Source organism: Eumetopias jubatus, unplaced genomic scaffold, assembly GCF_037043125.1.
Source record: "Eumetopias jubatus isolate StellerSeaLion01/CBP00866 unplaced genomic scaffold, mEumJub1_p1.0 scaffold_1, whole genome shotgun sequence".
NCBI lineage: Eukaryota > Metazoa > Chordata > Mammalia > Carnivora > Otariidae > Eumetopias > Eumetopias jubatus.
In genome coordinates, this window is record NW_028274807.1 from 150,942,631 (window position 1) to 150,965,071 (window position 22,441).

The 22,441-nt window shown below is 42.2% G+C and overlaps 1 protein-coding gene across 4 annotated transcripts in view; it reads right to left on the reverse strand.

The window, feature by feature from the left end:
* Positions 1–22,441, reverse strand: part of STAC (SH3 and cysteine rich domain) — a 156,183-nt gene that overhangs the window by 498 nt on the left and 133,244 nt on the right. For all 4 annotated transcript variants that reach the window (XM_028107233.1, XM_028107232.1, XM_088021442.1 and 1 more), the window contains 2 exons: positions 14,536–14,587; positions 14,302–14,439 (listed from right to left, as the gene is read on the reverse strand). In XM_028107233.1, the coding sequence (XP_027963034.1) occupies positions 14,302–14,439; positions 14,536–14,587 (190 nt within the window). The remainder of the gene's footprint in view (positions 1–14,301; positions 14,440–14,535; positions 14,588–22,441) is intronic.

Sequence of the window (22,441 nt, forward strand, 5' to 3'; positions counted from 1 at the left end):
TATACATATCATATCAGGAAGTCAAAGGAAGCTATTCCATTCCTGGAACTAGCAAAGCAAACAGATGCTAACATCTCCCCTCACCCACCTGTGCTGTTTATACATATCATATCAGGAAGTCAAAGGAAGCTATTCCATTCCTGGAACTAGCAAAGCAAACAGATGCTAACATCTCCCCTCACCCACCTGTGCTGGACTTAACAAGAAAGTGGTTAAAATCCATTTGGATACCCTTGGCACTTATCACTGCCACTTACCACTGAAGGGCATGAAGTGTGGATATGGTCAGATGGTCATATGGTTTTTGCAAAGAGCTGATAGGGTCTTGTGAGTTTCACCCACTCAACCTGCTTCCATGGGTGGTAGGTTATGTCTTAGGTTGGATTCCCTAGAAACAGAACTTGAGACATGAATCCTTGTGAAGTGGCTTGTTGAGGGCATGCTCTCAGGAGGTGGGAAGTGAGAGAAGCACAGGGGACAGGGGAAGGAGCTGAGCAAGGGTGAGGTCTCAGTTGGAGATGAGCTTCAGCCTGATCCCACAGGGAGCTCTGGAGCATGAAGTACCCCGTGGAGTGGTCCCACCTCGAGGCAAGGGGTCTGGCCTCTTGGGCCCCATGTCAGTCATTGACCACTGGCTGACGTGGGTGTGAGAGGTGTGACCTGTCAGGTGAGGCAGCTCTTGGTCCTCAGAGGGGCATTAGCTGGGTAAGGGGCAGCTGTGAGTTGAGTTGTTAGCTGATACAGCAACCAGGAGATGGGTGTACCCACCTAGTGAAGGGGATGTGGGCAGAGCATCAACAGAAACCATATCACATGGAATAAGGGGCTTTAACAGGACACTTAAAGAGCTTCATTTGTGACTCCTGGGGTTTGGGACATACAACGGACTGGTTTCTGGTTCATGTTTCAGAAACTTAACTGTGATGAACTTGACTGGAAAGAGGCTCACACCGGGAAGTAAAGAGGAGTTAATTTGTAAAAACAGAAGATGTGTTGACTGTTTCCCAAAGGCCAGAGGTGAGCTGAGGGAAAGAAATAGGCTTGGGGCCATGTTAGATCCTGCTAGAGCCTGATGGGTAAGGTGGCTGCCAAAAGGAGGGTGAACCACCTGATTTTCAAAGGCTAAGACCTGTCACTGCCCATGCCAGGAACACTACAGACAAGGGACACTCGTGATAGGCAGGTCGTAGAAGAACCCATAAAAATGCCTTGAGAGCAGGATTTACCTTTAAAACCTGTCAAAGACTGAGTTTTTCCTTTATTGAAATATGCCCCAAATTCAACAATCATTACTAAACAGTCCAAACCATCTGCATCAGTAGAAAACTTTACACCTGTTCCCTTGTGCAGATTTGTTCTGGATGCTTATTTAAAAAATGTCCAATTGAAATATTTAAATAGAGAAATGAATATGAAAATAATTTACTGACATATATACACATAGATGTTGTTATCATGTTGATGTTGAATACAGAGAACACTTGGGCAAGGAATCAGAAAACTGAAATTCTGGTGAGAGCTCAGAGCCTTACACCGTTACCCCAAGCCATAGAACAAACAAAAAAATGATTGCAGTTTGGGTCTCCATTAGCTTCTTGGGTCATTTTCAGAGTGTTCCTGGTTTACATTAACAGTAAATTTCAGTTTGTCTAGTAAGAGCCCACTGACAGTTGATGCATGTCCATATACACTCCAAACCTATATTTTCTCTTTTTCTCTCTAAAGATTTCATTGTGGAAGAGAAAAAGTGCTTGGTAGAGGCCATGGAAGAGTTGTTGGCAGGTGTCTCAAAAATAGGAGGCTAAGATGTACAAATGTTCATGCTTTGTTGCATGTACTGACTTGTTCTGCACCTCCTAGTTGGCATCCCTGTAGTGATTTGATTTGGGGAGACCTTCCAAAGGACGAGGAGTTCTGTACCCACCATGCACTGCTTGGACAGTCTTGGGAGCAGACAATGGGTAAAGAGATGAGGAAGCTAAAGGAAGTTGAAAAAGATGAATACAAAGGGTTGAAAATAGGCCTGTACTCTTCCCAGAAATGAAGGGTCTAGGATTTAAAATTCTGATGGTACAAATAGATAGCTCATCAGGCTTGAGAACCTGCCATTTTAGGAAGCAATAACCAGGTTGGAAAAATTTCCTTTCATTTTGAGATGGAATAGAAAAATGAACCCAGAAGATTATGGGTAGAGAAGGGTGGGAGGTGAAGGAGAATCAGGGGAACTCCTTTGCTTTGGAGGGTCACGAATAGGGTAACCAACTTGTCTTGGCTTGCCTGGGACTTTCTCAGTCTTTGCACTGAACATTCTACATCTCAGGAAATTTCTCAGTCCCAGACAAAGCAGACAGTTTATTATCCCAGCAAATGTTTTACTGGACAGGCCACATGAGAGATGCCCCCAATGTCTGAGATCCTTTAATTCCCCACTTTCTGCGTTTACTCATTCATTCATTCATTTGCTCATTCATTCATTCTTCAAGTTTTTATTGAGTGCTTACTGTGTGCTAGCTACCACTCCAGAAGCTGGGGAAAAAAAGGCAGATCCCTGCTCTCATGGAGCTTATTGGGCAGAACTGGGAGAACAGACATGTGTGATGAGCACAAGGGCCTTGTGTGTTTTAATCACTGATTATTTAGTGAACAACATTTAGTAAGCTGACTACATAAATCATTAACAATTTTTGAATGAGTTTCTGAACTCATGAGGGAGAGGGTCCCTTTGCTGACCTGACCTATCTCATTGACTGGAACTGGGGCACTGGCCAACTACTGAAATCATTACCAGCAAGGATCAATTCAATTAGGATTCTCCTGAGTCACGGAAGGTAGACCTGGACAAGAGAACAAAAATCAGGGCTCTGCAGTGTGGGGAAAAAGGCAGAGATGACTACCAGTACCAACCAACAGTTGGGTGTTGGAGGATTTTAAGTGGAGGAGGGAGATAGCCAGATATATATAAACTGGTTCCTTTTCCTCTCCTGTCCTCTCCTCTCCTTTCTTCTCTTGTTACCTGATGGCCTTCTTCCCTCTCTCCCTGCCTCCCTCTTTCCCTCTCTTACTTCCTTCCTCTCTTGCTCTCTGGACAGCCAGACTTCTGAAGACTGGACTGATTTCCTTCCTACTGCTGACAAATCCTGGCTTGTCCACCCTGCTTGCTGACAGTGTTGCAGACTGCCTGGGGGACATCATGTGTGCAGCAGGGATGGCCTGGGCATCTCAGGACCAAGGCGGATGCAGCATATATGGAGCAGCAACAACAGCACCCACCATACTCAACACAGCACCTCTAGCAGCCTAGTGCTTACCTAGCCATCCAGCTTGGCTCCTGCCAGCCCCAGGGCATCACTCAGACTCGGTGTTCTTTTTTTTTTTTTTTTTTTTTGAGAGAGAGAGAGCACACATGCACTTGCAGGGAGGAGGGACAGCAAAGGGAGAAAGGGAATCCTACCCTGAAGCCGACTCCCCACTGAGCGTGGAGCTCTAGGAGGGGCTCCAATCCCAGGACCCCAAGATCATGACCTGAGCCAAAACCAAGAGTCAGCCACTCAATCCTGATTGAGCCACCCAGGCATCCCACTTAGTATTTGTTATTAATGATAACCCCAATCACACATGTTTCTGTTCTGGTTTCTGCATTTATGGCTTTACCCACCGTCCTGCTCTCACTCCCCCTAGTTCTTCAGGACTATAGGAGTAGACCAGATTTTCCCCATTCTTGTCTCTCCTTGATATCTGGTTGCTGACCTACTCTCCAGCCCTCTGCTTCTCCTATGTTGCCCCAAATTCTGCTCCCTGCCAGTTAAGTGCCCCTCTTGGCTCAGTCCCTTCCTGGTACTTCCTACCTGGCTTAATCCCTATAGTCTAACCCACTTCTGGGAGCACATATGCTAATAACATCTAAGGTCTCCCAGGCCTTGCCTCCAAACTCATTAACATTCAAATGGGCTGCCACTTAAACTAGATGAGCTGTCATTTTATTTGAAAAGATTTTTTGCCTAGCTTCTGGACTGTCTTCCCTCAAATTACCTATGAAAAGATAGGGGGTGGGGAGGTTGAATGTTCCAACACTGAGCACTGGGACTGGCAGCCATTCCGGAGGCTGACAGGCATTTCCCTACAACCACTGGAGCTCAACTCAATTGATGACTGAAGCAAGTTGTACTGCTGGATCTAGGATGAATCTTCCAGCCTAAAACACAGCTCTTCATCCAAAGTCTGCCCCAGAGATTCCGCAACTGCCCTGAGTAGAAAGCTGGACAGTCATTTCTATCTTACTACGGGCTCTACTTTCTAATGTAGTCAAAATATACCCTTTCCTTCTTACCCTACCCTCCTCCTAATCAATGCCTCTCTTTCTACATTTATTGGGAAACTGTGGTCCTCCAAAAAGAGGAAATGACAGGAAGTAGGGGCATATTAGGTGGCACCAGTGTCTCCTGGGAGGTAAGGTCTCAGCAAATAAAACAGTGGGTGGGAATGGAGACAGAAAGACCATGGGATCTTGCATGAAGGAGGAAGTAGCTTTGCATGTGTTCCAGGAGTTGAGAATGTTGGGAAAAAAGCAATGGCAGTGGCAATGACAGTGGAAAATCCTAACTTGACCCAGCAGACCAACATTGGATAAACGCCTCTCAGATAACAGAAGTTAGCACAAGAGCCGTGCGTTATTACCTGCTCCCCCAGCTGAGGATACCTGAAAACCCATGAGTGCACGCTGAGTTGGACCCACTCTGATCCACTCATCTTTCAGCTGGAAATCCTCCACTCTGCACCAATCTACTCTTTGTTCTAGGATAAGTAAATCATTTGTGGCAGACACTGTCGGTTGATATCAATGGTCATAATCTGTTCTTTTCCCATGCAGCAGAGCCCAGACTTTTGTTCAGTTGTCCATTCCTACCCTACCTGACTCAGGAGAATCTTAACTGTCCAAGTCTGTTTTGATTCTCCTTGCTAGCGATTCCCATGGGACTCAGTTCTAGCTAATGAAACAGGATGGAATATCTTCTAGGGGACTTCTGGGAAAGTCTGTTTTCCTCTTAAAAGAGATACATTAAGAAGAAAATTTCCTTCTTCATCTGGAAGGGATTCTTGGGAGTGGCTGCAGCCATCTGTGATCACTAGAAGACGAGGCTAATATTTCAAGGATGGCAGAGCATAAGGGTGGAAGATCTAGATCCTGACCATGGAATCAAGCTACTGAATTATGAATCCCAGAACTTCCCTGTATCCAGACCTCTCATTATGTGAGTAAAATCTACCTTATGAAATTGACTCAATTTGAGTAACCTGAGATGTGTATTAGTTCGCTCTTGCTGCTGTAACAAATTACCACAAACTCAGTGGCTTTAAACAACCCAATTTATTACATTTCTGTAGGTCTGATGTCTGGCGGGCTTGGCTAGTTTTCACTGCTTTGGGGTTCATAAGGCTAAAATCAAGGAGTCAACAAGGCCCTATTCTTTTCCTTCCTTCCTTCCTTCCACTTCTCTAAGAGAGGATTAATTCCAGGTTCATTTAGGCTGTTGCTAAATCCAGTTCCTTGAGGTTGTAGGACTGAGTCCCGGTTTCCTTGCTGCCTGTCAGTCAGGGATCATCCTCAACTTCTAGAGGCTGCTTGCAGTCCTTGACTTGTGGCCCCTTCCTGTGTCTTCAGATCCCGTAAGTGTGGGTTGAGTCCTTCTCACATTTAATCTCTCTCCAACCTACCTCTCTGCCTCATCTCTCTTCTGCCCCCTCCTGCTATCTCTTTCTGACTCCAGCTGGATATACCTCACTGCTTTTAAGGGCTCAAGTTATTGGAGCTGGCCAGCCCACACAATCTAGGACATCTCCCTATCACAAGGCCCATAACTTTAATCACAACTGCGAAGTCCCTTTTGCATGAAATCTGGATTAGTGTCCTACAGTTGCTGTAAGAACTTACCACTAATTTGATGGCTTAAAAGAACACAAAGTTATCTTGCAGTTTGGGAGATCAGAAGTCCTCAAATCAAGATAAAAGCTGGGCTGCATTTCTTCTAGAGGCTCTAAGAGAATCTGTTTCCTTACCTTCAGCTTCTAAGAGGCATTCCCTGGCTCCTGGATCCTTCCTCCATCTGCAAGGTTAGCAGCATAGCATCTTCAAATCTCTCTCTCTCTCTCTGACCTCAGTGTCTATCTTCCCATTTCCTTCTCTGACTCTGGCCCTCTTGTCTTCCTGTTCTAAGGACCTATGATGACACTGGGCTCACCTGGATAATCCAGAATAATTTTCTATCTCAAGATCCTTAACTTCACCACATCTGCAGAGTCTTTCTTGCCATGTGAGGCAACATATTCAATTTTGGGGATGAGGACATGGGGCTCTTGTTCTGCCTACCATGGTGAAAGGATCAAAACATTCTTTGGGTGGAAGGGGTTTGGTTGAGAAGAAAACATTACAGACAATACACATTAAATTCAATCTATGTTAGCAGCAGTGGAAGACTGTACTGAAACTTCAGAATATTAAAGGAAGTGGGGCACTATCTGAAAATGTTCTCTCAGGAAGAAGTAGAGAGTGATGAAGTGGAAAGCAATCAAGAAGTTAAAACTATAGAGGATCACAGGGGAAGAGAGGAAAAAATAAAATAAGATGAGACCAGAGAGGGAGACAAACCATAAGAGACTCTTAATCACGGGAAACAAACTGAGGGTTGCTGGGGGGTGGGGGTGGAGGGATGGGATAATTGGGTGATGGACATTAAGGAGTGCATGTGATGTAACTGAGCACTGGGTATTATATAAGACCAATGAATCACAGACCTGTACCTCTGAAACCAATAACACATTATACGTTAATTGATTGAATTAGAATAAAAATTAAAAAAAATGAAACTAGAGGGGAAATATGGTAAAATAGAGCCAATCCAACCAAAGAATTAAGTTCCCAAAGGAAGAAGCATTAAGATAAAAAGGGAAATGATAAACTGCAGAAATTTTGGCCACATATGGTAGACCAGATGTAAATATTTTTAAAAGATAGAGAACAGTGTAAGAAAATAGGCAAATTTTATAAACAGATTATTCATAAAAGGCATACAAATGCCTGATTATGTGTGATAAAACTTCATCCTCCTTAACCATCCAGGAAATGCAGATTAATAGAAATGTTATTGAACTATCAAAATGACAGACATCAAAAACAGTAATGTTTAATTTTGGCAAGGATGTGGGGGTCACCTGAGTATTCTCATAAACAGCTAACATGGGTAGAAATTGGCACAACCTTTTTGGAAACAATTTGGTCATATGTATCAAAGCTGTAAAAATCTTTTATCTATTTGTCTATAAATTCTAAAGTCTATCCTAAGGAAATAATCAGAATTATGGCAAAAGATTTTGGTTTAAACGTTTGCTGCAATTACCAATAGTTAAAAAAATTAAAATGGCGATTTGGGGTCTTTTATGATTCCATACAAATTTTAGGATTGTTTGTTCCAGCACTTTGAAAAATGTCATTGGAATTTTGATCGGGATGGCATTGAAGGTGTAGATTGCTCTGGGTAGCATAGACATTTTAACAATGTTTATTCTTCCGATCCATGAGCATGGAATATTTTTCCATCTTTTTGTGTCTTCTTCAATTTCTTTCATGAGTGTTCTGTAGTTCCTAGAGTATAAATCCTTTACCTCTTTGGTTAGGTTTATTCTGAGGTACCTTATGGTTTTTGGTGCTATTGTAAATGGAATCGTTTCTCTAATTTCTCTTTCTACAGTTGTGTTGTTAGTGTATAAGGAAGCAACCGATCTCTGTGCATTGACTTTGTATCCTGCCACATTATCGAATTGCTGTATGAGTTCTAGTAATTTGGGGGTGGAGTCTTTTGGGTTTTCCACATAAAGTATCATGTTGTCTGCAAAAAGAGAGAGTTTGACTTCTTCTTTGCCAATTTGAATACCTTTTATTTCTTTTTGTTGTCTGATTGCTGTTGCTATGACTTCTAGTACTATGTTGAACAATAGTGGCAAGAGTGGGCATCCTTGACATGTTCCTGATCTTAAGGGAAAGGCTCTCAGTTTTTCCCCATTGAGGATGATATTCGCTGTGGGTTTTTCATAGATGGAGTTTAAGAACTTGAAGAATGTTCCCTCTATCCCGATTTCAAGCTATATTACAAAGCTGTGATCACCAAGACAGTATGGTCCTGGCACAAAAACAGACATATAGACCAGTGGAACATAATAGAGAACCCAGATATGGACCCTCAAGTCTATGGTCAAATAATCTTTGACAAAGCAGGAAAAAACATGCAATGGAAAAAAGACAGTCTCTTCAATAAATGGTGCTGGGAAAATTGGACAGCCACATGCAGAAGAATGAAACTCAACCATTCTCTAACACCATTCACAAAGATAAACTCAAAGTGGATGAAAGACCTCAATGTGAGACAGGAACCCATCAAAATCCTAGAGGAGAACATAGGCAGTAACCTCTTTGACATTGGCCACAGCAACTTCTTTCAAGGTACATCTTCAAAAACTAGTGAAACAAAAGCAAAAATGAACTTTTGGGACTTCATCAAGATAAAAAGCTTCTACATAGCAAAAGAAACAGTCAACAAAACAAAGAGGTAACCCACAGAATGGGAGAAGCTATTTACAAATGACACTACAGAAAAAGGGCGGTATCCAAGATCTATAAAGAACTTCTCAAACTCAACACCCAAAAAACAAATAATCAAGTCAAAAAGTGGGCAGAAGATATGAACAGACACTTGTCCAAAGAAGACATACAAATGGGTAACAGACACATGAAAAAGTGTTCATCATCACTAGCCATCAGGGAAATTCCAATCAAAACCACATTGAGATACCACCTTACACCAGTTAGAATGGCAAAAATGGACAGGGAAAGAAACAACAAATGTTGGAGAGGTTGCAGAGAAAGGGGAACCCTCTTACACTGTCGGTGGGAATGCAAGTTGGTACAGCCACTTTGGAAAACAGTGTGGAGGTTCCTCAAAAATTTAAAAATAGAGCTACCCTATGACCCAGCAATTGCACTCCTGGGTATTTACACCAAAGACACAGATAAGGGCCATATGCACCCCAATGTTCATAGCAGCAATGTCCACAATAGCCAAACTGTGGAAAGAGCCGAGATGCCCTTCAACAGATGAAGGGATAAAGAAGATGTGGTCCATATATACAATGGACTATTACTCAGCCATCAGAAAGGATGAGTACCCAACTTTTACATCAACATGGATGGGACTGGAGGAGATTATGCTAAGTGAAATAAGTCAAGCAGAGAAAGTCAATTATCATATGGTTTCACTTACTTGTGGAACATAAGGGAGAGCATGGAGGACATTAGGAGAAGGAAGGGAAAAATGAAGTGGGGGGGGGAATCGGAGGGAGAGATGAACTATGAGAGACTATGGACTCCGAGAAACAAACAGGGTTTTAGAGGGGAAGGGGGAGGGGGGATTGGTTAGCGCGGTGATGGGTATTAAGGAGGGCACGTACTGCATGGAGCACTGGGTGTTATACGAAAGCAATGGATCGTGGATCACCACATCAAAAACTAATGATGTATTGTATGGTGATTAACATAACATAATAAAATTTAAAAAAATAAAAAATAAAAAAATAAAAAAATAAAATTAAAATAATTAAAAAAATTAAAATGGAATATCCAATAATGGGAATACTGAAGCATATTCTTGTACATCTAGACTAGGGGTTGAAAAACTTTTCCTGTAAAGGACCAAGTAGTAAATATTTTTGGCTTTGCAGGCCATATGGTCTTTGTTGCCACCATTCAACTCAGCTGTTCCAGTGTGAAAGCAGCTTCAGATGATACACATATGAATGAATGTAGCTCTGTTCCAATAAACTCTGTTTTAAAAACAGGACCAGATTTGACCATAGGTCAATAAGCCATAGTTTGCCAAACCCTCATGTGATAAAATGTTATAGAACTGTTAAAAACTGTTTGAGAAACATTTAGTGACTAAGTTAAAAAAAACAAACTTAGAACACTATATAGAATATGATACACCAAAATATTAATTAGAAGAAAATTTTGGTAGAAAATATACCAAATTGTTTATGTCGATAATAACTTGATGCTTGAACTACCTGCTATCTTTATTTTCTTCTTTATACTTTTTTTGTATTTTTCAAATTTTCTCCACAATAAATGCATTTTGGTTTTGTAATTTAAAAATAATTTGCTTATTTTTCTTTAAAGCTTTGACATAACACAAAGAATCAATAAAAACAGTTCTATTGGGATGGCAGAACTATGGATGAATTTCAAGAAATACTTTTATGGTATTTAAAGTCGATTTAATAAGGACATTTTTTGAATTTTAAAAATGAAAAAAACATACTATGGCATTAGTGCAAACTCTAGTTGTGTTCATAACAAAAGGCTAACTTGATTCTCTTTGGAAACAAGAGCTCTGTGAAAAAATAATAAAATAATTATAAGACATATTAACTCCAGAGGTAGAAATGTGATTTGATCAAAGAGATGCACTGCATTTATTTTCAGAATCAAATTTCTTCTATTTCCCTGCTAAAGAGCATTTGTCTCTTCATATTTTTAGAGTTGCAAATATCATACTGGCTATCTTCTGATGCTTACTAGGTAATTTTAGGTGGCATTGGCCATTGCAGACGAATCTGGAACTCACTCTGAATCAATGATGGTAGCATGGGGACCTTGCTAAACATTGGTGGTGGCCAGGCACTGTGCTGGCATTTTACACAGGGGATCATGTTTAACCCTCACCCCATGTCAAGAGGGAGGTGCTACTATGCCGATTTTACAGATAAGAATGTTGACATTCAGGGATTACTTTGCCAAAATCACACAGGATATGGATCCCTTTCTATAGGACATTAGAATCCGCGTTCTTGCTACTATGTTATACTCTCCTCATTTTGACCAGTATGTTTTGAAATTTTACGCCTAAAAGGTTTAGTAGGACACTAAAGTGGAGCCAAATTTTAAAAAATTTTTCTCAATAGTAGATCTTTAAAATGTACATTTTCTTTCAAGTGGCTGACATTTTTCCAAAATTGGTTGCCACGTTGATGCCAAAGATTGAAAATAGAGAATTTGTGTAGGGCTAGAGACCTCAGTGCCTTTTGTTGATCCATATGTAACTGGACATAAAAGTGCCTTCAGTTGTCACAGGACTACTATAGGATTTAAAAGTGAGAGAATGGAAGTGAAGGTCATTCTCAAACTTCAGCTTTGATCCTGGGGAGTTTATAAAGAGAAAGATTCCCTGCTTTTTCCCTGAGAAGTTCTGCTTCCGCAGGTCTGGGGTGGAGTCCAGTTTTCAACAAGCTCCCAGGTGATTATGATTCAGGTGGTCCAAACCACACTCTCAGAAATATCAGGGCTTATGGAACCTTTTTAAAGGATTATGGGCAGATCCATTTGGTTCCTGGTTTAGGCTGAAATACTGTGTTGTGTCTTGAACATGTCTAATTGAAGAGGTTGGATTGTTTGCCTCTCCCCTACCCACCCCCATCCTGGAAGATGGCAGTTCAACCATGAGAGTGGAAAAGGCAGGTGTGAGCCCATTCACAGAAAAGACCATTTTGGGGACTACAGCCAAGGAATTGGTAAGAGTCACTGAGCGGATGTTCTGCTTCTAGAAATTGATCAAGTTGAGCAAATTTTAATTTGCCTCTGATTTCACTAACTTGTATATTAACAACATAAAACAATGTTCAGTTTCAAGTGGGGAAGCACAAGATTATTCTGAGGAAAAAAATCAAACATGCTAGCAAAATATTTAATAACACTTTGCCAATAAAGATGGATATCCTTCTTGAATTTATTTCATTCAAAAGACCTTCCAAGTTTTTGGAACAGGGATGATATAGTTGAGTACAATTGGAGAAGCACTGGCATGGGAAAAGTGCCTGTTTGCTGTGTGGGGTATGTGTGTGGCATTAGAGATATGGTCTCCATCTGACGAGGATGATTCCATTGCCTGGATTCAAGGATGACCCAGTAGGGCACTTATAGAAGCAAGGATTTATTCCCAAGGGGCTCTCTGGTCCTAAGATACTTGCCTTTATAACATTTGCCTTCCTGGGAGCCAACCTATGCAAATGATGCTGTACTGCTCCAAGCTGGTTCCACATTGTCCAGGGCACATGGCTCAGTGGAAAGCACTGGCTTGGAGTTTGCAGACCTATGTTTAAGTTCTAACCTCAGGGCGCTGGGGTGGCTCAGTAGGTTAAGCGTCTGCCTTCCGCTCAGGACATGATCCCAGGGTGCTAGGATCGAGCCCCATGTCAGGCTCCCTGCTCAGCGGGGAGCCTGCTTCTTCATTTCCCTCCTGCTCGTTCTCTTTCTCTCTCTCTCTAATAAATAAATAAAATCTTAAAAAAAAAGGAAGTTCCAGCCTGGCTACTTACCAGGTTTTTGCCCCCTTGAGTAAGGCATATAACCTCTATGAGCCTTTGTTTCATCATTTATAAAATATAAATAGTGAATAATTAATCAATAAAATTCTTAGGGCATGTGTGGGATCTCAAGTAAAATATCATAGGTATATATGCTTTATAAATATATATGTATGACATAAATAGTAAGTAATAATAATGATGATACTTTTAATAATTATCACTGTGGCAATGTCTAGGACTGTATTAATTTGTTCCTCTCTGTGAATCAGGGGCTAGATATAAAGGATTTTCTTTTAAATAGCCATAAAGAGAAGGTAAATCATTATTCTTTGGGGGTGTACTTGTTAGTTTGAAGATGATCAAGCATTTGGCACTCCATGTGGCATATAAAATTGTTGAACGGTTAGGTAAACCAGTACTTAAAGATTATAAATCAGATATAAAGTAATGTAAATATAAAGTAATATAAAGTCTTATGGGACTTAGAAACTATCTTTGTAGGCAATTACAAAAATGACATTTAAGATGTGTTTTGGGCAATGCTATTGAACAGGGATAGTATTAAAATTATTATTATCATTTTTTAAAGATTTTATTTATTTATCTGAGGGTCAGAGGGAGAAGCAGACTCCCTGCTGAGCAGGGAGGCTGATGTGGGGCTCTTTTCCAGGACTCTGAGATCATGACCTGAGCCGAAGGCAGAAGCTTAACCGATTGAGCCACCCAGGCACCCTGGGATTAAAATTATTAATACATTTTTCATTTTGTACCTCTTTGTAGGGTGAACCTCACCATTTCCAACCAGAGGCATTAATTGCCTTAGGAAGTATTAGAATTATCATACCAAAAGTGGAGACAGAAAGAAATTCAAGGCTTTGGCTTCCAAAATTGGAAATCAGAGTTAATTGTGAGACTTTATTAGGAGACCGAAGAAATTTCTAATGTCTGATTTCTCAAATCATCCCCAGATACACCAAGAGCAAACGTGGAGGTCTTAGAGTATTATTATACCTTATAGTGAGGATCTAGGATCTGACATGAGGAAGTTGGAGTCAGAGAAGAAGGGGCAGTAGGAAGCCCTCTCTCTGCTGAAAGAAGGCAAAGAGAGGCAGAGTTAGGACAAAGATCTGACCATGTGTCTTGTCCTTTTGTGTCTGTCAATATTCCAGGAGTGAGATGGGGGAGCAAGAAGCATGGAGCTTGAAGACATACATGTGCAAGGGGTTCATACCTCACTTCTCAGGAAACTGACAGTGTCAACATGGCACTAGAGCAAGATGGCGCCAGACACCTCTAGATTAGATGTACGGAGACATCTGGGCACTGGTGTGAGACAGTTCCTGGTTACTTATGTCCTGACTATGTTTTATGCAGCAATGTGAAGGTGTCTTGGATTCCAGTGAAAAGGCAGAAGCTTAGAGTCTGGACAAGGAGACCTTACTTAGAAGGGCCTTTATGACTGGAGGCAAATGCAATGAACTGTGGAATCCTCAGCAAGTAACAACAAAGTATTCCCAAGAAACTATGAAAAATTAACCACACATTGGTGGAGAACAGCACAGAGCCCAAACTGGAGTAGGTGTCCACATCAGAAACCAGCGGTCCTCAGAGAAAAGGACCAGGACCAGATAGATGTCCTTACCCTACTGCTATAACGTTATGTACATTTCCTCTTGTGAACAGATACCACCAAAGGAGCTTCCTAACATTCTGGCTTTGCAGGTTTAGATTCTACTACACTACATAATACCACCAGAGTGAGTATTATCTTTTCTTAAAGTGAATACTTTGAATATGACCCCATTCATTCAGATTTATGTGTATTGTTATGTTTATTAGTGATTGTTTCTCTGTTTTGGTCGTACCTGGTATGTGCTTGCATGCTTTACTCACCTGATTCTCTTTCAGTGTCATCTGCCCCTGTTCTTTACACCCAAGGAAGGTCCTAACACATCTAAAAATCTTCTCATTTTGTTGTACTCTCTGAACAAAGTTGGCTGGAAAGAAGCCAATCCTGTCTTGAATTTTCCCCTGAAAAGAAAAAGGAGGCATGCATCCACAATTCTAGCATTTGTTGTAATTACAGTTACCAAGGGATTCTTTTTTTAAAGAAAGAGAAATACTTACTTTCCACCAGTCTTCATTGGTGTCTTCTAGAAGAGTAATCATGTCTCCTGGCCTATAATGAAGAATGAACAGGTTAAGTGGGGAAGGTGGGGGGGCGGAGAAAAAGATGACACTTCAGAGTCACAAGTAATAGTTTTTCATTTATACAAATAATCCTAAAATAAATAGAAGTAAAATAAACATGACTTTTTCTCAGTTCTTCCCACCCATGAAAATAGTTATGTTATACATTCAAAACAAGTATTATTTCCACGCTGTATTTTAAAAAATAATACTAGCTTTATTTTTTGAAAGGTTTTCTTTATTTTGAGAGAGAGAGAAAGAGAGAGTGAGCATAGGGGAAGAGGCAGACACAGAGGAAAAGAGAGAATCTCAAGCAGACTCCATGCTGAGCACAGAGCCTGACTCGGGGCTTGATCCCATAACCATGAGATCCTGATCTGAGCTGAAATCAAGAGTCAGGTGCTTAACTGAATGAACCACACAGTTGCCTCAATATGAGCTTTATTTTTACATATAGAGAAGGGTTCTTTATTATTTCTGGAAGCTTCCTATTCATATTTGCCACTTTCTGCTATGGATGTCATATTATAATAGATCTGGCTGAGGATATTATTATGTTTTTAAAACAATATTCTTTTTTTTAAGATTTTATTTATTTATTCATGAGACACAGAGAGAGAGAGAGAGAGAGAGAGAGAGAGAGAGGCAGAGGGAGAAGCAGGCTCCCAAGGAGCAGGGAGCCCGATACGGGACCCAATCCCAGGACTCTGGGATCATGACCTGAGCTGAAGGCAGACGCTTAACCATCTGAGCCACCCAGGGGCCCTAAAACAATATTTCTTTCCTTTATTGAATTCTTTGTTTCCTCTAGAATTGGTTGGCCTCCTCTTTATCGCTTCTCCTTCTTGTCAAGGAATTTTCTTCAACATCTGTATTTTTTGGTTGTTTCTTTACATTAATGGCTGAACACAGAGGTAGATGGGTGTGGAAAGCTGGGCGAGATTCTCTGCTATTACGTGCATCTGCTTCTGCACTGTGTCTCTCTCCCAAGTACAAGGACTACTTTCAGGCTCTGCTTAAGAGAGCAGGGTGGGTCGATTGGGGCATCTCATTTTTAGATGCTTGAAAATGTAGCAGGCAAGCAGCCTGAAGCCTCCTACCATCTCATTTTTAGATGCTTGAAAATGTAGCAGGCAAGCAGCCTGAAGCCTCCTACCATACTCTAATGCTAAAACAGGGCAGGGCTCTCTCTTAACCTTGGTGAGGGAGAGGTCAGTTTATTCTCCCGTTAAGTACAGCTGCCTTTTCCTTCCCTCCCCCTGCTCTCTAGATGGTCTGGGGTCTAGAGTTATTGAAACACAGCTCTTTGTCTTTCTCAGACTTCTGTGCTCACAAAGGAGCCCTCCCTTAGGCATGAGTTCCCTTTCTTCTGAGTTTAGGTGTTCCTTTGATTCTGGAGTCAAACACCATTGCTGCCTATTGCTCATTATAAGCAGTAATGTGGTGTCATGAACACAGCTGGGAGTCTGTATCAGTCATATATTGCTATGATAATGCTGTGTAACAGACAGCCACAAAACAATGGCTCACTCACATGCCTGGGTGTTGGCTGGCTGTTGGCTGGGATGACTGGGGAGACTTTGCCATATTTCCTGATTCTCATACCCCAGAAGGCTAATTCGCACATTCATGGCAATGCCAGAATTTTAAAAGCAGCAAATGGAAACATGCAAAACACCTAAGGCCTCCAAGGCCAGGCTTGGAATTGATACATTGTCACTTCTGCCTCATTTTATTGGGCAAAGCATGTCATGAGGCCAGTCAGACTCAAGGGATGGGACAGGGGCTCCACCTATGTGGTGACAGGAACTGTAAAGTCCCATGGCAAATGGCATGGTACAGGAAAGGGTGAAGAATTTGGGTCATTCATGCAATCAAGCCACCAGAGACACCCTCATGTTCTTCAATTAATTTGCTATAAGTTCAGTGTCTCCTTGAATGTGCCCCTATTTGCTGTAGTTTGCCAGGAACTTCTCACAATTTGGGGGTCTTGGATACTATTATTTCTTGTTTTCTAGTACTGTAATGGAGGTATTCTTAAAAAAATATATTTTCTGATATTTTAAGGGATTGGAGCAAGAGAGGAAGTAGATCCGTGGGCTCATTTTGCCATTCTGATTCAATCTATTTTGCTGTCATTTTCAATTCTCAGTTAATATCTATCTTTGTAGGGGATTCCAAATAGAACAGGCTTGTTGCACCTGAAGCATTAAACACAAGTGGCATTTTGGTATTTCAACAGTCACAGTTCTGTGCTGAAGCCACAGAAAGCAAGATGGCTGAAAATCACTCTTTTCCCAGGTGAGGGATTTAATTAAGGAACAAGGATGAAAGGTGATGTAGAAAAAACTTTCTAGCTCCAGCAGATTTTACTTAACCTAATAACCTAAAGAAACCGTGTGTTAGCGTCAAGTCCAATGACTTTGCTGATGGCTTGGTAGAAACGGGAAGTAAGGAATAAAGCTGGAGGTGGGGGGAGGCACCTTTTCCTAAGAGTGAAAAAGGATGCTGCCTGGATCCAACCGCTGGTTTTACAGTCTAGATAGAGACTCATTCTTTACCATGGCCAAAGGTGGGCTGTCCCTGAGCATATGGCCCATGGTAACTAAACCACATATAAGAATAAGGCACTCACTGGAACACAAGCTAAAATTTTATGATCAATACCAGACACCTTCTTGACAGTGTGATAGGGATTGTCTTATGCTATAAAAGAACATTGCCAAGACCAGAAAATTGCTTAGTGAGGGAGGAGAGTTACATTCAACTATTTATTCCTTTTTTTTTGTTTACCGACTCATTCAACAAATATTCCAGATTGCCGATTCTGGGTATTCTTTGGAGAATAACATCCTCACTGGAGTTAATGTTCTAGTGAGAAAGATGGATACAAATAAGCAAATATATAACACAACGTTTAATAATATAAATAATAAGAAGAAGGTAATCTGTATCTCTGATGAATATATAATTGCAAATTATCATAAGGGCTATGAAGAGAATAGATGGGATGCAGTTATAAAGCATAAGGGTAGGCGCTTGATATTGGCCAACTACTCTAATCATCTGGTGGAGACAGCTAATGTCTCTTTTTCACTGCAGGCAGGATCATGCCCCAGGCAACACTTGAATCCAAGACAGCAATGCTCTGACATCTCGGTCAGCAAACCCGTGGCCCGTGGGGTTCGTCCTGCCCCTTGCCCTGCATCACCCATCAATCTCGGCACTTGTTCCATGGCACCTGCAACTCATGGGGCCCAGGCCTGTGAATCCGAGTAGGCAAGCAAGATAAAACCACTCTGGGTAATATCATGTTTTTAATTTAATTAATTTTTAAAAGATTTTATTTATTTGACAGAGACACAGCAAGAGAGGGAACACAAGCAGCGGGAGTGGGAGAGGGAGAAGCAGATTCCCCGCCGAGCAGGAACCCCGATGGGGAACTCGATCCCAGGACCCCGGGATCATGACCTAAGCCGAAGGCAGACGCTTAGCCAACTGAGCCACCCAGGCACCCCTTTAATTTATTTTTTAAGAGGTGTCTTGACTCAGTTTTGAAACTCTAGCTAGAGGCCAGTCAGTTCCCCTTAAGCAACTGGTTAAGTCAACACCTCAACCACTTCCCCACAGACTCTCACAGTCCAGGCCATGACACACCAGCCCCAGCCCTACCTGCTTTTGGGGCCCGGTACCAGACAACGAGTGACAGCCCTTATGCCCTGGAACCTGTGAAATTATTCAAATTCGCTAATCCACAGGGAGCCTGGGAAACCAGCTAACCCCGGCTGCTGGCCATATATGTAAGCTGCCCCTACAGCCTGAGGGCGCTCTTCCCCTGACTTCCAGCTGCAAGCCTGGGTGGCCCTGGGTGGCTGCCCTCCACTATCAACCGTAAGTTCTCTACTCAATCGGTTCTCAACTTCATTCTCTTCTCCCGGCCATGGTGTTGGTGCACTATGTCCTGCCATCAAAGAACTAAGTGCAAACATTCTGCTCACTTGCTCCACATAGGGAGAGCCTGTCCATTGTTCCTGGAGGAATGGAGGCCTAATACCTAAAAATCCTTCTTCCCCTGGTTGGTCCTAGGATGGACACTGGCATGCCAGTGCATGACTCTTTGCCTTCAACCGTTTCATGCTTCTGTGGCCCACCAGGTCCCTCTCCATGGAACAGTTCTTTCTCATTTTGGGGTCTCACACTCCAGAGTCCTGCTCTGGTCTAACAGTTCCTCTCTTTCTTTCAGGAGACCTTATGTTCCTGATCCATAATGTACAGATTTTATAATGTAACTATATTTCTAAATTCCTGGTGATGAACTTGTCAGGCCCCCAAATATTTAAAAAAAGATTCCCTTTGCTTAATTCAATCAGAGCATCCTAAGTTCAGGTAAGCATTTTGCTGTACTGTACACAAGAATGATACATGTACACAACATATGTACATCATAAACAGTAAAGGGATCAGTTTCTTCTTTGGCGCAGAATGATCAAAGCACTGTAGCTGGCCTTTTCTTTTGGTTTGCTCAGTAACATTGGTCTTGGATCCAGAGGATGATTTTCGGGTTGGTTATATCATGATTTTTGGAAAGTCCTGACACGATGAGGGAACTGTGCGCTACCCTCAAGAGTAGGAATAGAGTAAGAACAGCCAACTGCCGAATCATGGCTCAACAGCGAGGGGACAACGTTGATCCGTGAGTGTGTGTGTTTGTGTCCATGGGTGGGAACTGGATGGCTGCTCTCTGGTTCATTTTCAGCAGTTCTCTGCCTCCCTCATTCCTCAGCTTTGCACTTGGACATAGGAACCTCTCTCTCCCACCACCAGGGAGACTGGTTTTGGGGACTTAGAGGGCATAGTATCACTGAGCATATGGATGATGCCACCTGAGCCCAGCCAGCTTCAGGGAGCTCTTCTGCAAGGTGTTATGGCCATGGTTTGGTCTTCTAGGGGTGGGCTTCTGGAGGGTGGAGGGGGAGTTGTTCTGAGGCCCTGAGATTCCTAGGAGTGCAGATACTGACACCTTCCTGAAGAGGTCACTGCATCTGAGAAGCCCCTTCTCCACTGTCTCAGACAACCTGAGACTTCACACTGGCCCTCCATCGGGAGGCATGGGGACAAGGAAGGATGTTCTGGGCCCTTTTTGTTTTCACAATGTTTGGGATATACTGAATATTCTGGAAAGCAAATGACATTTGTCTTTCTTTATTCCTCCATCTCTGCCTATTGAGCCAAAGGAAATTATAGGACATCCGAGTATTTTTTGAATGCTTGTGACATGGTAGGTTTTGTGTGTGTGCTGAGTGTGCAAAATGAGAAGAGTTTTCTAAGCACTGGTTTTTCTATCTGTAAGGTGAGGAAAATAATAGTATCTAGCTAATCAATATTTTTGAGGATTAGGTGAGGTAATACTTCTACAGCATGTTTCGATAAGCCCACAACAGATGGTGGCTGGTATTGTTGTTAAGACGTAATTACTGCCCTCAAGATGCTGGTACTTTTTTTTTTCTCTAAATATTTAAGAGATTTTATTCTAGTAAGATGCTGGTACTCTTTTCTTTCTTCTTTTTTTAAGATTTTATTTATTTATTTGAGAGACACAGAAAGTGAGAGTATGAGCTAGGTGAGGGGCAGAGGGAGAAGCAGACTCCCTGCTCAGCAAGGAGCCCGATGTGGGGCTTGATCCTGGGACTCCAGAATCGTGACCTGAGCCGAAGGCAGATGCTTAACTGACTGAGCCACCCAGGTGCTCTGATGCCGGTACCCTTAAAGGGGAAAGACATAGAAGCTAGTAATTTACACCAAGGCTTTTCAATGAATGAGAAGAAATATGCTGGTGGGGGGGAGGGGACAAACAAATGTGGAATTGACCCCCCCCAATCCCAACATATATGTTTCATTCACTCAGCTACCTCAGTGATATTTATATAACTCTTATACTATACATAGCAAGTACTTAATAAACTATATTTATTTTGCATAGTTGCTGTGTGGATTGGATGAGAATGCATATGTGGAAGGCTTTCGCCCTGACTGATATACATTAAGGGCTTGGAAGTTCTAATTTCTTCCTGAAAGTGTAATTTTTTTTCACTTGGAAATAAGAAGATCTAGTGATTATTGCCTTTCAAATGGGTGTTCCCTTAGGATTTTGGCAGGGACGGTTGATTCATGAGATCATCTTTGGCCTCTCAAGGGGCTTCAGTGTGATTCAGAGCTTCGGTAAAGCTTTTCTCTCTTTACATCTGCCCCTCCCTCTTGCCCTCCACCCCAGGTAGTGACGGGAAAGGTGCAGCAAGGGCTGTGGGCTGGAGCTCCAGCCGCTGATTGCGACGGAGGTGTTGGAATAGTGGAGGAGGCCAGCCAACTAGTCTGGAGAGGGATAGCAGGGTCCCTGAATGAAGCAGGCATGGCGAGCTGCATCTGCACACAAGTAAGAAGGTTCGGAGAGACTTCACCAGTTACAGGCAGGATGTGAATCCACTACTAATGCCACTAAATCAAGCTGCCTCTTAAACCACCCAAGCCCTGTGAAACTCATGAGAACTGCCCATTTGACTCTGCCAAGTATTTTTCAGATATCTTTAGTATTTATTACCCTTTTCTATTCATTAGGAACAACAACAACAAAAAATGAACCAACCAAACAAAAACAACAACAAAACCCAATGGACCAGCCAACCAAAACCAAACAAATGAACAAAAACCAAATCCGTCTTAGGGCAACCAGAGTCACTCAGCCGGAAGAGATGTCCTGGAAAAACCATGTCAAGGGAACATAAAAAGGAGCCAAACTCCTCCATTAACTTCAGATCTACTGCTTAATTTTTTGCTAGACCCGCTTCTCAATTTCCATAGTCCTGGTCCAGAGCCTTTTACAGTCTGAGCACACGGGTAGGTAACGAGGAACTCCTGAATCCGCAGTTTGATTTTGTCTTAATCCTGGCATCCGTGAGACTGTCTGCGCTTCCCCAAGTCCGGGGAGCGGCTTGGAGAAAAAGCATTCAGCTAAAGGGCCATTTGGATGGGATTTGGTAAATGTTCCTGAACTGTCCCGGATCATGCTCTCCAGAACCTAATTGGAAGAGGCATCTGAGTGAGAGGATTGCTGCTGAGCACATTAGTGGCATTCAGGAGGGTCTGGGCTTCCTGACATAGTGCAGCCTCGGAACATAATATGCATCAGAGACTTTCCTCAAATAGCCTTAATTGCATTTTGATGTCCTGGTGACTGTGAAGATTATTTTTAAATCAAATTGGTGCATTAGAATTACATTTAGTTTTAATTAAGTTGATGCATTTGCCAAGCGGTAATGCACTTAGAGAATGGAAACGAGACACCGAGGGAGTCTTATTCTATCTTACTCTGTCTCAAGGGCTCTCCTTTTCTTATTTTATGAAGGATTTATAAAGCCTCACAGAGTGAAGGACACAGCCACGCGAGTGGCTGGCCGAAACCTTGATGCGGACCGGAGTACCGAACATGACCGAGCATCAGGAAGCCTGCCTTGTGGTCCTGGGTCTGCCACTGGCCCATTGTGTATCTTCGGATGTCACAGCTGTTCTCAAGTCTGGCAGATACTCAGAAGCCAGGGGAACACTTAGCCATTCAGATCTCCAAGTGGGATCTGACTGTCTAGACCTGGGGGGAACCCAGGAATCTCTATTTTAATAATATTCTCCAGGAGGTTCTTAGGGCTGGTGACAAGAGGTTTAACAATCCCAGCCATAGTTTTATCCTCTATCAAATATGAATATCTTGGGTGACCTCACAGATTTGTGAAAAGAACTCAAGAGGATATCAGGAAAAATTGGGAAAATTGTGAAAGACTTTGAAACAGGTACA